The sequence below is a fragment of the Oncorhynchus clarkii genome, chromosome 2 (genome assembly GCF_045791955.1).
Source record: "Oncorhynchus clarkii lewisi isolate Uvic-CL-2024 chromosome 2, UVic_Ocla_1.0, whole genome shotgun sequence".
NCBI lineage: Eukaryota > Metazoa > Chordata > Actinopteri > Salmoniformes > Salmonidae > Oncorhynchus > Oncorhynchus clarkii.
The window spans coordinates 91,687,137-91,707,559 of record NC_092148.1 but is presented as its reverse complement, the minus strand read 5'-3'; the positions used below and the strand labels follow the sequence as shown (position 1 = coordinate 91,707,559).

Here is a 20,423-nt window from a genome sequence, read left to right as displayed (position 1 = left end):
AATCCATAAAACAGACCAGGAAAACGCACCCCCTGCTCTGCTCTAGTCTCGACAACACGAACTAACTACTACCTTCAGTTGAACTCACTCTCCATGGTGTCGTTTGCAAACATACCTACAGTTCATATTTTAAGTAGCGCAGGGAAGCTTTCTGATTTGTCAACGAGAAGGCCCTAGAACGCTTGTATTTATTTTTTAAGTAACGTTCCTCTCTGCTGGTGAAAATTATGTCTATAATCCCCCAAAATACTCGTAGACTTTAACATATATCATACTAAATACATATTTTTATCAATACTTAAACATGTGGTGTACAATTAACGGATTATAACTGGAATATCGGCATTACCGTTCCGCCCTATAGTCACCCCACGTGACATCGGAGGGATACCCTATGTTCGGCTGGGGAAGTAGTCCCGGTCAGTTGGGGGGGTTATCTTTCGCCAGAGCTCGGCTGGTGGGCGCATTGGTCCCTGCAACGTTCACCCGGTAGGTGAGTCACTGCGTCCTCATCTGGAAATGGTCAACTTTACATTTATCATAAGATGGACAATTATTGATAAATAATATTGACATAGCTGCCTTGAGTTAATTACATTGTTCTATCAGTTTTGGTTATAGACAAGTTGTAATAGACTTTTAACTATTAATTGTTACTTTACTTCCATTACGTTTTGAATCAAATTGTTATGGTGTGATATGTATTTAGTTGTATATTTCAGTCTGAATAGCCTATTTGTGCACAATTAAAAGTAATGACAACTACTTATACCTGTGATACACATTTTTACAGTGAAATAATAGGGTTTGTTTCATGCATTGGGATACCTACATGACTGAAACTGAGCTACATTATTAAGCAAAACAATTTGTTTTTTGACATAAATATAATTGTAAGTCGCTCTGGATAAGAGTGTCTGCTAAATGACTCACATGAAATAATACATTTCTATTCGACATGCACTGACACCATCCTGTCATCCTCAATGTTCCTCCTCTACTATAGCAACAACAAATAAATACATGAATCTATACTTCCTGTAAGTCAAAGAGCCAGGAACAATTTTACTATTTTAATGACATTGTATTCAGAAGCTTATCTTTTGATACGGTGTGCTAATAAACCACTGTTCAGTTTCACTAGAGCTGTAGGTGACATAGCCCGACCACTCGGTGTGCTAATAAACCACTGTTCAGTTTCACCAGAGCTGTAGGTGACATAGCCCGACCACTCGGTGTGCTAATAAACCACTGTTCAGTTTCACTAGAGCTGTAGGTGACATAGCCCGACCACTCGGTGTGCATTACTAAGCCACTATTCAGCTCCTGCATCATAGCTCTATAATTCAATATCCTCGTAGAGTACAAAATAAAATCCTATAGAATGGAACCCACTTGGATGTTGTTGTTTTTTCTCTCCAAACTTGTGAATGAATCGATGTCTCACTGAAAGTCTGCTCACGCCAGTGACTGTGTCACCCAGATAATGTAGCTCTTCTTATAGGCAACAGTCTGCTAAGGTTTTATCTACAAGGAAAAAGGAGTAGCACTTTAGCAGTTGATAGCTGGACTGGTGTCATGATACATGTCAGGTTCTCTATGATAGATGGGATTGTGTCACGGTACATGTCAGGTTCTCTATGATAGATGGGATTGTGTCACGGTACATGTCAGGTTCTCTATGATAGATGGGATTGTGTCACGGTACATGTCAGGTTCTCTATGATAGATGGGATTGTGTCACGGTACATGTCAGGTTCTCTATGATAGATGGGATTGTGTCACGGTACATGTCAGGTTCTCTATGATAGATGGGATTGTGTCACGGTACATGTCAGGTTCTCTATGATATTTATGCCAACCTATGTGTATAATGTTGCTCTGACTAGTTAATTAATCATTTTGAGGTTGAAAAGAATATCCCCCAACGTTGAATTAATATGTGATATTTGCAAAATCCTTTTTTGGACAACTCAAGTTTCCCACCAACTGTGAGAACCACCTCCTACAAAAAGTGGCCACTGGCCAGTTCCTCTTCAAGAGCCTATGCCCCTGGTCATTATGGGTGACTGGAATGTGGGGGCGTTATCTGGGTGTGCCTGTCCGCGTGTGTGTGTGTGTGCAGTCACGCAGTCACACATGCTCTCATTGTTGCGGTCCTAGTTTGGTGGTGCTGCTACAGTGTGTGTGGCCAGCTGGCCAACTGAGTCCCTATCCCCTTCAGACTGTCAGGCTGAACTTCCAGAGCCACTGTCAGTTGACTTGGTGCACCACTAACATTCTAACAAAACCTCTATTACAATATTCACAATCAATAAATCAGTAACTCAAGCGGAGTTGAGGTAAATTTATGACAATTTATTATGAATAATCTCAGCCCCCCCACCCACCCACCCACCCCTCTCTCTGAAATGTTCCAGGTTTTCATTCTCTTTCACAGTATAAAGTGAACCCGAAAACTTCAGCTAGTACATTTTCCATTGCTACAGTATGTCTCTAGCATTAATATGCTATGTCTGTTGGTAGGTAGCATGGCAGTGCAAAGATCTAGTGTCAAAGCCTGATTCAGTGGGATAGACTCAGAGCAGCTGTGTAAGCCAAGTGACACACACACACACACACACACACACACACTATAAATAGACTTGGCATGAAAAATGATATCAAGGCCTCTCCAACCTCTAACTTTCAGGAGTATCTAGAGAGGCTTGGTTCAATATGTCAGAGGTGGTTGTAGAACATTAACCCAGTGTCAAAAGATCTCCTCAACACCTCTATTCTCGCTCTCTCTCTCTCTAGGATTTCTCAGATACCGATCCAATCATGTCTAAAGGAAAGGATATGGGCTCTGCCTTCATCCAGACGCAGCAGCTCCACGCTGCCATGGCCGACACTTTCCTGGAGCACATGTGTCTTCTGGACATCGACTCCGAGCCAGCCGTGGCTCGCAACACCGGAATCATCTGCACCATCGGTACAGCTCAACAACACCCTTCCTCATTACTCACACCGCCCTCACTCCCTTCACTATTCACTACTTCCTCACCTCACTGCCCAACCCTACCTCACCCCTCATGGCTTCTCACTCCCTCACCACTGAACACCCTCACTACAATACTCTACCCAACATCCTGTATACACGTGTATTTTGTGTGATGTGTGCCTACAGAAGGCCACAGAACTTTCAGAGTAGGGGTATATCCCTCCGAAATACTTCACAGTAGGGGTATATCCCTCCAAAATACTTCACAGTAGGGGTATATCCCTCCAAAACCTTCACAATATTCCTCTATAAGCTTTGGTTGTCTTCTTGTCCACATGCAGGACCCGCCTCCCGATCAGTATCCATGGCCAAGGAGATGATCAAATCTGGGATGAACATTGCAAGAATGAACTTCTCTCACGGAACTCATGAGGTCAGTAGTAGGACTACACTAGTACTGAAGGGAAAGGACACTAGTACTGAAGGGAAGGGACACTAGTACTGAAGGGAAAGGACACTAGTACTGAAGGGAAAGGACACTAGTACTGAAGGGAAAGGACACTAGTACTGAAGGGAAAGGACACTAGTACTGAAGGGAAAGGACACTAGGACTGAAGGGAAAGGACACTAGTACTGAAGGGAAAGGACACTAGTACTGAAGGGAAAGGACACTAGTACTGAAGGGAAAGGACACTAGTACTGAAGGGAAAGGACACTAGTACTGAAGGGAAAGGACACTAGTACTGAAGGGAAAGGACACTACTACTGACGCCACCACAGCTGTTCTAGGATTTAGACTAGTGCTGAATTCCAAACGGACCCCATAGCCCTTACTCCCTGGCAACTCATGGTAGTCTGAAAGGATAGGTGAAAGCAATATCACTCAGCCGAATATAAATGGATGTTGGCTTACCTTACCTTTTGTGAGTCTGCAGTACCAGCCACCCTCATCCTATAACCTTTAGTGAGTCTGCAGTACCATCCATCCTCATCCTATAACCTTTAGTGAGTCTGCAGTACCATCCATCCTCATCCTATAACCTTTAGTGAGTCTGCAGTACTAGCCATCCTCATTGTGACATTATCACTGTACCATTTAAATGTCAGTCTGTAAGCTGATCTGAACGCTCTTACGTGCACTTTAGTGGCTCCTCCTCCTCCAACCTCCTCCTACTCCTCCTCCAACCTCCTCCTCCTCCTCCTTCAACCTCCTCCTCCTCCACCCCCAACCTCCTCCTCCTCCTCCTACTCCTACTCCTACTCCTCCTCCAACCTCCTCCTCCTCCTCCAGTCTGTCTTCTAGTGCCGCCAGATGGCAGTCAGGGTTCTGGGGTTCACACTGCTGACCTCTCCCCTTTAAAAGTCATGGCTTTTTGACCTGTTTCACCCTGGCTGGGTCGGGAGTGCACCCCCTAAACCATACAGCAGTATTAGATATCGAAGCGACACGTTTGATATTTGAATTCGCTGCCCCTTTTCAAAGGTCATCAGTACTGTTAATTGAAGAAGACGTTCTACTCTGAAGTTCAGTACTGTTAATTGAAGAAGACGTCCTACTCTGAAGTTCAGTACTGTTAATTGAAGAAGACGTTCTACTCTGAAGTTCAGTACTGTTAATTGAAGAAGACGTCCTACTCTGAAGTTCAGTACTGTATCTATGTATCGGCACTAGATGACGTTTCATGTATATGTGTATCAAAGTTATAATTAGGTCAGGATTTCCCAGTCCATTCCGCGATTACTTCCATGACTGGACATTTTGCCTCAGGCCAGAAATAATGCACGCAATTCCATCGAACAAGTACTCGGCCTGCATTGATGATTGGTTGACTCGTTGAATCAGGTGAGCTAGTTCTAGGGCTAGAGATAAAACGTGAAGGTATGTCAAGGGTTAGCAATGTGACGCCGTAGGAGCCTACAGCCATGTCACAGGGCAAGTGTGGTGGCACCATTTTAGCGTCTGTTCGGGAATGCTACTGATGCATGGAAACTAAGATAGACAGAGCAACTCCCATTGGCAGGAACTTCTGACAGACATCTTCGGACATCTGAACTTATGTTTGTTTTACATGGCATCTGTCATGTGTTGAGGTCAGAGACATTATCAGAAGGGCAAAAGGAAACTCGACCTCTGCCTCTGGTCAGGTGGTCGGAGCAGATGTAAAATAGCCACGTCTCAGGTTCTCGCAGAACGTGTTTAGATGGACCAGGAGCTAACGCTAAGCTACTTGGCTATGCTAAAATAGCTAAGACTTTGCTATTCTAAAATACCCCAAAGATAAAACATTTTTAAAAATCATTACATTTCAACCTGGCTAATTGTCCTATGTCTGTTTACTATAGAGCACTGTTAAGTGAGTGTCATTGAGTCTCTGAGTCTGTCTCTCTCCTATAGGCAGAAACTGTTTAGGAACCAGAAGCTAGCTAACACTACTTAGTTATATTCTATGTGGCTATGCTACTTGGCTAACATACTTGGTTATATGCTACATGTTTACATTCTACATGGCTAATCTACTTGGCTAACACTACTTGGTTTTCCTACTTGGCGAATCTACATGGTTATATGCTATGTAGCTATGCTACATGGTTATATTCCACTTGGCTATTCTACTTGGTTATACTCTACATGGTTATTCTACTTGGATATTCTACATCGTTATAACCAACGTGGCTATACTACTTGGCTATTCTATTTTGTTAAATCTACTTGGCAATGCAACGTGGTTATATACTACGTGGCTATGCTACGTGGCTATGCTACGAGGCTATGCTACGAGGCTATGCTATGAGGCTATGCTATGAGGCTATGCTATGTGGCTATGCTATGTGGCATATTAAATTGCACTTTGCCAGCTTCTACTTAGTACTGTTGAGTGAATGTCGTTGGGCTTTCAACACTGATATTCCAGGAGGCAGTGAGCATTTAATGGATGTACAGTGCCTTGGGAAAGTATTCAGACCCCTTGACTTGTCCGCATTTTGTTACGTTACAGCCTTATTCTAAAATGGATTATATAAAAAATATATGTCCTCATCAATCTACACACAATACCCCTATCATTTACTAAGTAAAATGAGGTTTTTAGAAATTTTTGCAAAAAAATATATAAAAATAAGATGTACCTTATTTACATAAGTATTCAGACCGTTTGCTATGAGACTCGAAGTTTAGTTTACATTGATCATCCTTGAGATGTTTCTACAACTTGATTGTAGTCCACCTGTGTTAAATTCAACTGATTGGACATGATTTGGAAAGGCACACACCTGTCTATATATGGTCTGCCTGAAAATCTCTGAATGATTTGACTTTCCCTACAGTAAATCAAATAAAACTTAATTTAAAGTGTATTTAAAATCTCAACACACTTACCTATCTGAGCACTACGATTGGTCTGGCTAGTTGGCAAATCATCTGAAAGTTCCAAAGTTACATTTGGCGTTCCTCAGGTCTCTACGCTCAGACCCATAGAATTTGTTTTCCACAGTATATGCAGTGTCATGGCATGCTAAAACCTCTGATGTCTCTAAGTGATACTATCCAGGCTGTATCACATCCGGCCGTGATTGGAAGTCTCATAGGGCGGCACACAATTGGCACAGCGTCGTCCGGGTTTGGCCCTGGGTAGGCCGTCATTGTAAATAAGAATTTGTTCTTAACTGACTTGCCTGGTTAAATAAAGGTTAAATAAAGGTTAAATAAAGGTTAAATAAAGGTTAAATAAAGGTTAAATAAATAAATAAAATACAAATATGACACCCCCTTCTTTTCCAGACTCTCATCGGTGTGGTGTTTAAGGGGGTGGGAATTTAAAAAACAGATACATGTCTGTGTCGATGGGAAGAAAAAATATGATCTTCTGTTCTATTCAGTATCATGCTGAGACCATCAAGAATGTCCGTGAAGCCACCGAGAGCTTCGGTTCCGGCACCATCGAGTACAGACCAGTGGCCATCGCTCTGGACACCAAGGGACCCGAAATCAGGACTGGACTCATCAAGGGCGTGAGTAGTCATTCACCATGAACTAGTGTACATCTTTATGAAAAATCCAACTTCAGTTCCAAGTGTATCATCACAAATGCACTTTACAGACAAATTAAAACAGAGACAAGCAGCTACGTTTCTTGACTGTAGTACCAAATGACCTAACCCCTATCGTGTAGGCCTACCTTTTGATTTGGTCAAAAGGAAAGGCATTGGCCCAGCTAGGAGCAAGAAATACAACAACAAGCAATGATATCCTAAAGCTGATATACATCAACTCCTGTAAAACACTACTGGCATCAGAATGTATGTATTGATCACGAGCCAGGTCCTTCCCCATAGACATATACAGTACATAATACTATAATCCCTGCCCTTCTCTAGACATATACAGTACATAATACTATAATCCCTGCCCTTCTCTAGACACATACAGTACATAATACTATAATCCCTGCCCTTCTCTAGACATATACAGTACATAATACTATAATCCCTGTCCTTCTCTAGACATATACAGTACATAATACTATAATCCCTGCCCTTCTCTAGACATATACAGTACATAATACTATAATCCCTGTCCTTCCCCGTAGACATATACAGTACATAATACTATAAACCCTGTCCTTCTCCGTACAGATATACAGTACATAATACTATAATCCCTGCCCTTCTACGTACAGATACACAGTACATAATACTATAATCCCTGCCCTTCTCCGTACAGATATACAGTACATAATACTATAATCCCTGCCCTTCTCCGTACAGATACACAGTACATAATACTATAATCCCTGCCCTTCTCTAGACATATACAGTACATAATACTATAATCCCTGTCCTTCCCCGTAGACATATACAGTACATAATACTATAAACCCTGTCCTTCTCCGTACAGATATACAGTACATAATACTATAATCCCTGTCCTTCTCTAGACATATACAGTACATAATACTATAATCCCTGCCCTTCTCCGTAGAGATATACAGTACATGATACTATAATCCCTGTCCTTCCCCATAGACATAGACAGTACATAATACTATAATCCCTGCCCTTCTCCGTAGACATATACAGTACATGATACTATAATCCCTGTCCTTCCCCATAGACATAGACAGTACATAATACTATAGAAATAGTTGTGTAATCATATGATTCTTCCCGTGTACAGAGTGGCGAAGCTGAGGTCGAGCTGAAGAAGGGAGGTCACATCAAGCTGACCTTGGACGACAAGTACAAGGACAACTGTGACGAGAAGCACCTGTGGTTGGACTACAAGAACATCACCAAGATCCTGACGGTCGGAGCTCACGTCTACATCGACGACGGCCTCATGTCCCTGAAGGTCAAGGAAGTCGGTGAGTATCCTAGCAACATCCTACTGTAGCAACAGAATAACACTCTCACAACCTGACAAGTGACAGGAAGTAGCTACACGCTTAAACCAAAGTTAAGTCCTTCTACTTTGCCTGTTAGGAATTTTATGAATAATGACTAAACAATATCTTTATTTGAAATAGAACTATAACTAATTAAACTCTACTCTGTTTTATTATATCTGATTAATAATGTTAATTCATAAGGAAGGGATTGTGTAGCATGAAACAGGGGGTAATTAAATAAAATAAATACCATTCCAGCTAGGTTGGAGAGGACTGGAATTGTGGGTTTTTAAGTAAGCAAAAAGGATCGTTAACCTATGGTTGAACCGACTCAACTTAGCTATGGGATGTTCAGAAAAGGCAGAGAGTGTTTTCCTGGGTTTTCCATTATCTGGAACTGTCTTCTAAATAGTGATGGATGAAGGTGAAGATTCCAGAAGTGAATCTAGATAAGTGTGTGTCTGGAGCGAGCAAAGCTAGGGGGTTGGAATAAACTTTTGAACCTGTTTTGTCCAGGTAGATAGGAGGAAGGACATTTTATAATCTATGACGTCATATTCTGTATATAAACTGTTCGTGGTTTCATGGCAGTGCGCTCCGAGAATAAATACTATTATCTAATTTTGATAAGACTGGTCTCTGTCTATTTAATGCAAATAATAATCTTACAAATTCTTATAAAATAGACTGAGGGTATTTAATTAATGAACACATATAGGAATTATGAAACTCCGATGACACCTGTTGTAACGTGTTACTGTACCGTTGTTCTGGCTGAGGCATTGTGATTAACACACATGATTGTCCCCCTAGGCGCTGACTTCCTGGACTGTGAGATTGAAAATGGTGGTACTCTGGGCTCTAAGAAGGGTGTGAACTTGCCCGGTGCTGCTGTGGACCTGCCCGCTGTCTCTGAGAAGGACATCCAGGATCTGCAGTTCGGTGTGGAACAGGGAGTGGACATGGTCTTCGCCTCCTTTATCCGTAAGGCAGCTGATGTACACGCCGTCAGGAAGGTGCTGGGAGAGAAGGGTAAAAACATCAAGATCATCTCCAAACTGGAGAACCACGAGGGCGTCCGCAGGTGTGTGTGTGTGTGTGTGTGTGTGTGTGTGTGATATTGAGAGAGGCCTCACTGACTACACGATAGTATTGTAGTAAAACGTATTTAGTACATTTTCAGTACTTTCAAAAGCTAAAAAAAAAGCAAGAGATCTCCACTTGAAGGATCCTACTGTCTTGAGCATCAGTTTAGCCTCTTGGAAATATTGATACCCAATGCCGGATAATACTGACTTGTAATAACTGTCTGTCTCTGTGTAGATTCGACGAGATCCTGGAGGCTAGCGATGGCATCATGGTTGCCCGCGGCGACCTGGGTATTGAGATCCCCACAGAGAAGGTGTTCATCGCCCAGAAGATGATGACCGGACGCTGCAACAGGATCGGCAAGCCCATCACCTGCGCCACACAGGTCCGACACGTTGCCCGCAGACTAGACCTCCTTATACATGACTAGACCTCCTCATAATGACTACTAGACCTCCTCATAATGACTACCAAACCTTCTTATACATGACTACTAGACCTCCTCATAATGACTAGACCTCCTCATACATTACTAGACCTCCTCATAATGACTACTAGACCTCCTCATAATGACTACTAGACCCCCTCATACATGACTAGACCCCCTCATACATGACTAGACCTCCTCATACATTACTAGACCTCCTCATAATGACTACTAGACCTCCTCATAATGACTACTAGACCTCCTCATAATGACTACTAGACCTCTTCATACATGACTACTAGACCTCCTCATAATGACTACTAGACCTCCTCATAATGACTGCTAGACCTCCTCATAATGACTACTAGACCTCCTCATAATGACTACTAGACCTCCTCATAATGACTACTAGACCTCCTCATAATGACTACTAGACCTCCTCATAATGACTACTAGACCCCCTCATACATGACTAGACCTCCTCATACATGGATAGATCTCCTCATAATGACTACTAGACCTCCTCATAATGACTACTAGACCCCCTCATACATGACTAGACCTCCTCATAATGACTACTAGACCTCCTCATACATGACTACTAGACCTCCTCATAATGACTACTAGACCTGCTCATACATGACTACTAGACCTCCTCATAATGACTACTAGACCCCCTCATACATGACTAGACCTCCTCATAATGACTACTAGACCTCCTCATAATAACTACTAGACCTCCTCATACATGACTACTAGACCTCCTCATAATGACTACTAGACCTCCTCATAATGACTACTAGACCCCCTCATACATGACTAGACCTCCTCATACATGACTACTAGACCTCCTCATACATGACTACTAGACCTCCTCATACATGACTACTAGACCTCCTCATACATGACTACTAGACCTCCTCATAATGACTACTAGACCTCCTCATACATGACTACTAGACCTCCTCATAATGACTACTAGACCTCCTCATAATGACTACTAGACCTCCTCATAATGACTACTAGACCTCCTCATAATGACTACTAGACCTCCTCGTAATGACTACTAGACCTCCTCATACATTAGCATGTCACTGTGTTCTGTTATATTCGGCACACGTGACAAATAAACTGATTAGACCCCCTCATACATGCTTCATTTCCATTCCTGTCACCCGAAGCACACCCGAAGCACACCCAAAGCACACCCGAAGCACACCCAAAGCAGGGTCTGATAACCTGTTAAGACTCAAATACACTGAATTCAATGGCAGATAACAGCAGGGTTCCTAGTCTGGAGTGTTTGAGGTTTAAGAGGACCTCTGCTTTGACGAAACCTTAGAGGAAAGGGCAGAGATTTATGCCTAATAAGGGCATTCTCTATAAATGAATCGATGTAAATAATCTATCCTGTTGTTGATTGGTGCCTAATGATCTCTCCTCTCTCTCCTGATTGGTCCAGATGCTGGAGAGCATGATCAAGAAGCCCCGCCCCACTCGTGCTGAGGGTTCCGATGTCGCCAACGCCGTTCTGGATGGTAACGACTGCATCATGCTGAGTGGTGAGACCGCCAAGGGAGACTACCCACTTGAGGCTGTCCGCACACAGCACAAGGTGAGAGACTGAGAGCAGAGCGCCCCCCCCCCCCCCCCCTCTATAGGTCTTGCCTTGGCTCCTCCCAACACAAGGTGAGAGACTGAGAGCCCCCCCCTCTATAGGTCTTGCCTTGGCTCCTCCCAACACAAGGTGAGAGACTGAGAGCCCCCCCTCTATAGGTCTTGCCTTGGCTCCTCCCAACACAAGGTGAGCGACTGAGAGCAGAGCGGCCCCCCTCTATAGGTCTTGCCTTGGCTCCTCCCAACACAAGTTGAGAGACTGAGAGCAGAGCGGTCTCCTCCATAGGTCTTGCCTTGGCTCCTCCCAACACAAGGTGAGAGACTGAGAGCAGAGCGGTCTCCTCCATAGGTCTTGCCTTGGCTCCTCCCAACACAAGGTGAGAGACTGAGAGCAGAGCGGTCCTCTCTATAGGTCTTGCCTTGGCTCCTCCCAACACAAGGTGAGAGACTGAGAGCAGAGCGGTCCCCTCTATAGGTCTTGCTTTGGCTCCTCCCAACACAAGGTGAGAGACTGAGAGCCCCCCCCCCCCCAATAGGGGGCTCCTTGGCTCCTCCCAACACAAGCACAACATCCACAATGTTTCCTGTAGCAGCCCTGCGAGCCACTGATTCAAAGTTCATGAGTGGTCAATGTGATCAGGTTTCCATCCAATTGGGCGACCAGGTTTTTCATCCGAACATGACTCAAATCTGCATGTAAAAAACCCCAATATGCGCGTTTTCCCACCAGAGCTGTTTCCATCAACATTTGACTTGTTGCAGATGTAAAGGCTGTGATGGCGTCGTCCGCGTCGTCCAGCTCGTCACCGTGGACTTTCACCAAACCTGTGAAGTTTATTTCATCTGTAGCCCTAATAAACTGCTTTCCCGACAAGTCGTAATATATATCAATATTTGTGCATAATTCATTTTACAGACACAAATAAAACATCCCGCCCTTGGCTAGCGTATTTTGTTTTGTAGACATTTTAGAAAATGTTCTGTTTCCGTCAGGCCTGTCATGCGGCTGGAAACCTGGTTATAGACAGAATCGTCCCAGCAAACCGCAACACAGGGTCAACGTTGAGACAACCGTTGTGGTGTTGGTTGTGTTTGCTGGGCTGCATCAGGGGAATTAACAAAAAGTAGCTGTAATATAACAGTAATGTATTTCTGTGTGTTTTTGGTTTGTGATCTATGTACTAACGGCTTCTACACACTCACCATGCTACTGGCTCTGTGTGTTACTACTTCTCCCCCATCCCTCTGTTCTCTCTCTCCATCCATCTGTTCTCTCTCCTCTCCATCCCTCTGTTCTCTCTCCTCTCCATCCCTCTGTTCTCTCTCCTCTCCATCCCTCTGTTCTCTCTCCTCTCCATCCCTCTGTTCTCTCTCCTCTCCATCCCCCTGTTCTCTCTCCTCTCCATCCCTCTGTTCTCTCTCCTCTCCATCCCCCTGTTCTCTCTCCTCTCCATCCCTCTGTTCTCTCTCCTCTCCATCCCTCTGTTCTCTCTCCTCTCCATCCCTCTGTTATCTCTCCTCTCCATCCCTCTGTTCTCTCTCCTCTCCATCCCTCTGTTCTCTCTCCTCTCCATCCCTCTGTTCTCTCTCCTCTCCATCCCTCTGTTCTCTCTCCTCTCCATCCCCCTGTTCTCTCTCCTCTCCATCCCTCTGTTCTCTATCACTGCACCTGTTTTCTGCATCATGTTGCATTGGATGGGGACGTTGGGGTCGTCAGATTGCTCAATCAGCATGTGTCTGAGGATCAGCATCACAACACCTCAGGTATGCAGACCACAGTGATTCTATATTTACTAGTGGACTAGAGGAGACTGCCTCTCTTTTATGTTCCCCTTGCCCCTTCAGAGAAACTAGAATGAATCTAGCTTTTGAATGTTGCTGTATGAGTCTGTACAACTGTATGACTGTTGCTGTCTGAATCTGTACGACTGTTGCTGTCTGACTATTGCTGTCTGAATCTGTCTGACTATTGCTGTCTGACTATTGCTGTCTGAATCTGTCTGACTATTGCTGTCTGACTGTTGCTGTCTGAATCTGTCTGATTATTGCTGTCTGACTGTTGCTGTCTGAATCTGTCTGACTATTGCTGTCTGACTGTTGCTGTCTGAATCTGTCTGACTATTGCTGTCTGACTGTTGCTGTCTGAATCTGTCTGACTGTTGCTGTCTGAATCTGTCTGACTGTTGCTGTCTGAATCTGTCTGACTGTTGCTGTCTGAATCTGTCTGACTGTTGCTGTCTGACTGTTGCTGTCTGAATCTGTACGACTGTTGCTGTCTGAATCTGTACGACTGTTGCTGTCTGAATCTTGAAGTTTTTCATTCCCTGGACTTTACATTAGTGGTGTACCAAACCAACTAGCTTAGGAAAAGGCAGAGCCACGAACAATGAGTCATTCTGGTCTAAATCTGTACCGACCTTCATTGCATGTTTTCTGTTCATTACTGTAGTTGAATAGCAGGAATCTGACACCTGTCTCTCTCTCTCTCTCTCTCTCTCTCTCTCTCTCTCTCTCTCTCTCTGTCTCTCTGTGTCTCTGTGTCTCTGTGTCTCTGTCTCTGTCTCTCTCTCTGTGTCTCTGTCTCTCTGTCTCTCTCGCTCTCGCTCTCTCCCAGATTGCTCGTGAGGCAGAGGCCGCCATGTACCACAGGCAGATGTTTGAGGAAATCCGTCGTACCTCCCACCTGACCCGTGACCCCACTGAGTCCGTTGCCATTGGCGCCGTCGAGGCTTCCTTCAAGTGCTGTGCCAGTGCCATCATCGTGCTCACCAAGACTGGCAGGTACGAACCAGAGAGTCACACAGCAAACCTCTGTACTTCTCCAACCTGCTTCTGAGGGGAAGGACAGACATGTACATGACGTTATTGACACCTTCTCTAAGCCCAGTCAAATTCCCTGTTCACACTACTGAACCGAGCCGAGCCGAGCCGAGCCGAGCCGAGCCGAGCCGTGCTAGTCTGGTTACACATTCACCACAGGTGCTGGAGATTTTAGTGGATTTAATTTGAGAACGCAGGTGAGGGAAGATGTTCCGTTCTGTACTCATTTTCTGTTCAGTTTCTGTTCACAAGAACCACGTCCTTAACCATAACTCTCCCATCAGCCTTCCCTCTCACCTCAGCCCTGTAGCAGAGAACCAGAACTCTCCCATTCATGTAGCAGAGACCTAGAACTCTCCCAGCCCTGTAGCAGAGACCCAGAACTCTCCCATTCATGTAGCAGAGACCCAGAACTCTCCCAGCCCTGTAGCAGAGACCCAGAACTCTCCCATTCATGTAGCAGAGACCCAGAACTCTCCCAGCCCTGTAGCAGAGACCCAGAACTCTCCCAGCCCTGTAGCAGAGACCCAGAACTCTCCCAGCCCTGTAGCAGAGACCCAGAACTCTCCCAGCCCTGTAGCAGAGACCCAGAACTCTCCCAACCCTGTAGCAGAGACCCAGAACTCTCCCAACCCTGTAGCAGAGACCTAGAACTCTCCCAACCCTGTAGGGACCCAGAACTTTCCCATCATGCCCTCTCTCACCCCAGTTCTGTAACAGAGACCCAGAACTTTCCCATCATCCTTCCCTCTCACCCCAGCCCTATAGCAGAGACCCAGAACTCTCCCAACCCTGTAGCAGAGACCCAGAACTTTCCCATCATGCCCTCTCTCACCCCAGTTCTGTAACAGAGACCCAGAACTCTCCCATCATGCCCTCTCTCACCCCAACCCTGCCGCAGAGACCCAGAACTCTCCCATCATGCCCTCTCTCACCCCAGCTCTGTAGCGGAGACCCAGAAATCTCCCATCATGCCGCCCTCTCACCCCAACCCTACAGCAGAGACCCAGAACTTTCCCATCATGCCCTCTCTTACCCCAGTTCTGTAACAGAGACCCAGAACTCTCCCATCATGCCCTCTCTCACCTCAGGCCCAGTCTGTGTAGTCCTTTGTGTCACTTAAACCCAATTCATAGATGCTAACCACCTTTAGTGCCTATTGATGAAGGTGTCTTCTTCCTGGAGGGACTTTGGTTAAGAGCCCCTACCTATTGATGAAGGTGTCTTCTTCCTGGAAGGACTTTGGTTAAGAGCCCCTACCTATTGATGAAGGTGTCTTCTTCCTGGAGGGACTTTGGTTAAGAGCCCCTACCTATTGATGAAGGTGTCTTCTTCCTGGAGGGACTCTGGTTAAGAGCCCCTACCTATTGATGAAGGTGTCTTCTTCCTGGAGGGACTCTGGTTAAGAGCCCCTACCTATTGATGAAGGTGTCTTCTTCCTGGAGGGACTTTGGTTAAGAGCCCCTACACTCGCTCTAAACGTGAACATCGCTTGGGAAACATAAACAACGTATCTTTCATATCAGCAAGAAGGCAAAAGGTTAAATCACTACACACCTTTATAGGGATCCAGACGGACGACAGATATTTCTAGCATGTTCCTCGAAAACCCGTGTGTAACGGAAGAAGGTCGCCAGAAACGTGTTGTCACTGAAAAATACTGTTGTCTGCAACTTATGAAGCTGGTTAAAACTTTGAACAGCAAGTGTATATTTAGCATTTGTTAAATTATTATTTTGATGTGATATGAAAGTAAAGGGATTTATGTTTCTAGAACCGTATCGCAATTGAGAATCGATTCACGTTTAGGTGGAGTATTTGGCTGTTTTGGTTGGCAGAGCCAGTTTACCTCAGAAAAGAAGTGCGTTGGACCTTAGGGTGTAACGGTAGACTCCTTAAGAGTACATTCTCCTTAGTGTGTCTCCAGATTTCTCCCATGCTTCCCTCTGACCTCAGCCCTATAGCAGAGACCCATGACTTGTTCCCAACCTTTACAGTCCTGAACCCTGACATTTAGGAAGTTAAATATAACTCTCCACTACTGTCCTCTTCACTCCTCTCCTTTCACTCACTACACTCCATTTCTACTCCACTCCACTCCTCTCCCCTCCTTCTCCACTCCTCTCCTGTCCCTCACTCCACTCCTCTCCTGTCCCTCACTCCACTCCTCTCCTGTCCCTCACTCCACTCCTCTCCTGTCCCTCACTCCACTCCTCTCCTGTCCCTCACTCCACTCCTTCTCCTGTCCCTCAATCAACTCCTTCTCCTGTCCCTCAATCAACTCCTTCTCCTGTCCCTCAATCATCTCCTTCTCCTGTCCCTCAATCATCTCCTCTCCTGTCCCTCACTCCACTCCTCTCCTCTCCTCTCCCCTCTCCGCTCCTTCTCCTGTCCCTCACTCCACTCCTTCTCCTGTCCCTCACTCCACTCCTCTCCTGTCCCTCACTCCTCTCCTCTCCCCTCTCCGCTCCTTCTCCTGTCCCTCACTCCACTCCTCTCCTGTCCCTCACTCCACTCCTCTCCTGTCCCTCACTCCTCACCTCTCCTGTCCCTCAATCATCTCCTCTCCTGTCCCTCAATCATCTCCTCTCCTGTCCCTCACTCCACTCCTCTCCTGTCCCTCACTCCTCTCCCCTCTCTGCTCCTTCTCCTGTCCCTCACTCCGCTCCTCTCCTGTCCCTCAATAATCTCCTCTCCTGTCCCTCACTCCACTCCTCTCCTGTCCCTCACTCCTCACCTCTCCTGTCCCTCAATCATCTCCTCTCCTGTCCCTCAATCATCTCCTCTCCTGTCCCTCACTCCACTCCTCTCCTGTCCCTCACTCCTCTCCTCTCCCCTCTCCGCTCCTTCTCCTGTCCCTCACTCCACTCCTCTCCAGTCCCTCACTCCACTCCTCTCCCCTCTCCGCTCCTTCTCCAATCAGAGTCAACCTGCACCACTATACAGTATTGGCCAGAGGAGGCTGGTGGTGGGATCTATAGGAGGATGGGTTCTTTGTAATGGCTGATGTGTGTTCCATTTTATTCCATCCCAGCCATTTTAATGAACCTGTCTTCCTATAGCGGTTCCCACCAGCCTCCTCTGGTACGGACACTGTACAGTAGTCAGCTGTGTACTAAATGTGACAACATTTTGATAGAATACTGTCAACCTACAGTACTGCTGTCCGGGGTTTGGATCTTGGATTGGTACAATGTTACATTAAATATAGTATAATGGTACATTAGATATATTATAATTGTACATTAGATATAGTATAATTGTTACATTAGATATAATATAGTATAATATTACATTAGATATAGTATAGTTGTTACATTAGATATAGTATAGTTGTTACATTAGATATAGTATAATTGTTACATTAGATATAGTATAATTGTTACATTAGATATAGTATAGTTGTTACATTAGATATAGTATAGTTGTTACATTAGATATAGTATAGTTGTTACATTAGATATAGTATAGTTGTTACATTAGATATAGTATAGTTGTTACATTAGATATAGTATAGTTGTTACATTAGATATAGTATAGTTGTTACATTAGATATAGTATAATGGTACATTAGATATAGTATAGTTGTTACATTAGATATAGTATAGTTGTTACATTAGATATATATAATATTACATTAGATATAGTATAATTGTTATATTAGATATAGTATAATATTACATTAGATATAGTATAATTATTATAATATACAGAGTGTCTTCCTCTAATGTGCTACATAATAATTACGGTTTTAAGTTTACCATGAAGCAGTTTTTGTCACGATGGTCATAATGATTGGACCAAGCGTGCGTAGAGTTCCAGATATTTTAATAAATCAAAACTCACCAAACAAAACAATAAAGCACAAACTTAATGTGAAGCTACTGGTGTGCACACAGTAGACAAGATCCCACAAATCACAATGGGGAAAATGGCTACCTAAATATGATCCCCAATCAGAGACAATGATAAACAGCTGTCTCTGATTGGGAACCATACCAGGCCAACATAAACCATTAATCACCTAGATGACCCACCCTAGTCACTATCACGCCCCAACCAACATAGAGAATAAACAGCTCTCTATGGTCAGGGCGTGACAGTTTCACATAGCAATATGTTTTAATTCCACACCCTAACCTGCTGTTCCGTCCTGTGTCTGGTTCCACACCCTAACCTGCTGTTCCTTCCTGTGTCTGGTTCCACACCCTAACCTGCTGTTCCTTCCTGTGTCTGGTTCCACACCCTAACCTGCTGTTCCTTCCTGTGTCTGGTTCCACACCCTAACCTGCTGTTCCTTCCTGTGTCTGGTTCCACACCCTAACCTGCTGTTCCTTCCTGTGTCTGGTTCCATAACCTAACCTGCTGTTCATTCCTGTGTCTGGTTCCACACCCTAACCTGCTGTTCCTTCCTGTGTCTGGTTCCACACCCTAACCTGCTGTTCCTTCCTGTGTCTGGTTCCACACCCTAACCTGCTGTTCATTCCTGTGTCTGGTTCCACATCCTAACCTGCTGTTCCTTCCTGTGTCTGGTTCCACACCCTAACCTGCTGTTCCTTCCTGTGTCTGGTTCCACACCCTAACCTGCTGTTCCTTCCTGTGTCTGGTTCCACAACCTAACCTGCTGTTCCTTCCTGTGTCTGGTTCCACATCCTAACCTGCTGTTCCTTCCTGTGTCTGGTTCTAGGTCCGCCCATCTGCTGTCCAGGTACAGGCCCCGTGCCCCCATCATCGCTGTGACCCGCTGCGGCCAGACCGCCCGTCAGGCCCATCTGTACCGCGGTATCTACCCAGTGCTGTACACCAAGCCTGCCAACGATGTCTGGGCCGAGGATGTCGACCTCCGCGTCAACTTCGCCTTGGAGATGGGTGAGTAATGACATGGCGTTAAATTCCAATGTGTAAGACGTAATACTGAACTTTATTTGTAGAGCACATTTCATACAGAAAGACCAAAATTGAAGTATAAGATTTGAAGATTTCTCTCTCTGTGACCGTATGATGATCAAATATGGCTGTATTTCCATGGTTGGAGAGAACCTTGGTGGCTCTGGAGCCCCACCAAAAGACCAGAAATTAACACCCCCGTGTCTCCCCTCTTCCCTCCAGGCAAACACCGTCACTTCTTCAAGTCTGGAGATGTCATCATTGTCGTGACCGGATGGCGTCCAGGCCCTGGTTACACCAACACCATGCGTGTTGTGCTTGTTCCTTGAACAAACTCCAAAGGACATTACTCCTCCCCCCTTTACCCATCTCCTGTTCCTATAACTCCTCCCCCCTTTTACCCATCTCCTGTTTCTATAACTCCTCCCCCCCTTTACCCATCTCCTGTTCCTATAACTCCTCCCCCCTTTACCCATCTGCTGTTCCTATAACCACTCCCCCAATACCCATCTCCTGTTCCTATAACCCCTCCCCCAATACCCATCTCCTGTTCCTATAACCCCTCCCCCCCCCCCCCCACCAGAAGACATCTATTTGTCCTCTACGATTCTCTAGACTCCACCTTTGTAACCAAGACAACCGAACAGCAACACCAGGCCACTTCTTCAAAGGACGTTTGGGTGGTGCCATTCATACACAGACAGTCACTTTCCAACACTCCTTTAATTCCTATGTTACTATTACATAGGTGTTTCACCTCCTGTGTCCAAGTCATCCTTCAACAGGTTACACACCCTACTGAAAACACACACTGAGTTTTCACAGTGAACAATATGAAGTATATGTTTTTTTTCCTTCTATATGTACATTGTACCGTAATCACACCTCTGCATGTCAGAGTCACTCGTTGTCAGTGGCTTTGTGGTCCAGTACGTTGACGTGGATTATGAATATATAACGAGGATCCTGCTCTATGTGGGTCTTCTCCTCACCTGGTAGACAGGTAAGACTCCACTGACATGTTGAAGGCAACGGTAACATCATGTTGTTGCTGAGGGTTATGGGGGATCTGGGCATGACTGGGTTTCCATTAAAAAGATGAACACCTGATTCTCTCTGCTGTTGTTGTTGTTGTTGTTTCCACCCCTCTATTAAGTTTATTAGGTATACTTTTGTTGACCTCAGATGTTGGCGTGGCGACTGTGTGGTTCATTAA

General features: G+C 45.0%; 2 protein-coding genes across 5 annotated transcripts in view; one reads left to right on the top strand and one right to left on the bottom strand.

The window, feature by feature from the left end:
- The window catches only part of LOC139376285 (uncharacterized), a 1,125,987-nt gene that overhangs the window by 859,165 nt on the left and 246,399 nt on the right, over window positions 1-20,423 (bottom strand). The gene's annotated exons all lie outside the window — the stretch shown is intronic.
- On the top strand, window positions 383-20,317 carry LOC139376253 (pyruvate kinase PKM-like). Of its 4 annotated transcripts, none has more exons than XR_011627898.1 (12): window positions 383-493; window positions 2,800-2,974; window positions 3,325-3,416; window positions 6,860-6,991; window positions 8,157-8,343; window positions 9,181-9,451; window positions 9,691-9,841; window positions 11,346-11,498; window positions 14,115-14,281; window positions 19,008-19,189; window positions 19,430-19,638; window positions 19,675-20,317. XR_011627898.1 is itself a non-coding variant. In XM_071118605.1 (12 exons), exons 3-12 carry the CDS (start codon window positions 2,824-2,826, stop codon window positions 19,534-19,536), a joined length of 1,593 nt encoding a protein of 530 aa, XP_070974706.1. In that variant the 5' UTR covers window positions 464-1,152; window positions 1,215-1,715; window positions 1,839-2,823; the 3' UTR covers window positions 19,537-20,317. The 4 variants fall into 4 exon arrangements, 3 of the variants coding, with proteins under 3 accessions (XP_070974699.1, XP_070974720.1, XP_070974706.1); XM_071118605.1 differs by adding an exon at window positions 1,215-1,715 and having other exon boundaries at window positions 464-1,152; window positions 1,839-2,974; window positions 19,430-20,317; XM_071118598.1 differs by having other exon boundaries at window positions 19,430-20,317.

Coding starts and splice junctions, on each gene's coding strand:
- LOC139376253 (XM_071118598.1), top strand. CDS start 2,824: ATGTCTAAAGGAAAGGATATGGGCTCTGCCTTCATCCAGACGCAGCAG. Junction 3,417..6,859: donor TCTCTCACGGAACTCATGAG/GTCAGTAGTAGG, acceptor TGTTCTATTCAG/TATCATGCTGAGACCATCAA. Junction 14,282..19,007: donor GTGCTCACCAAGACTGGCAG/GTACGAACCAGA, acceptor GTCTGGTTCTAG/GTCCGCCCATCTGCTGTCCA.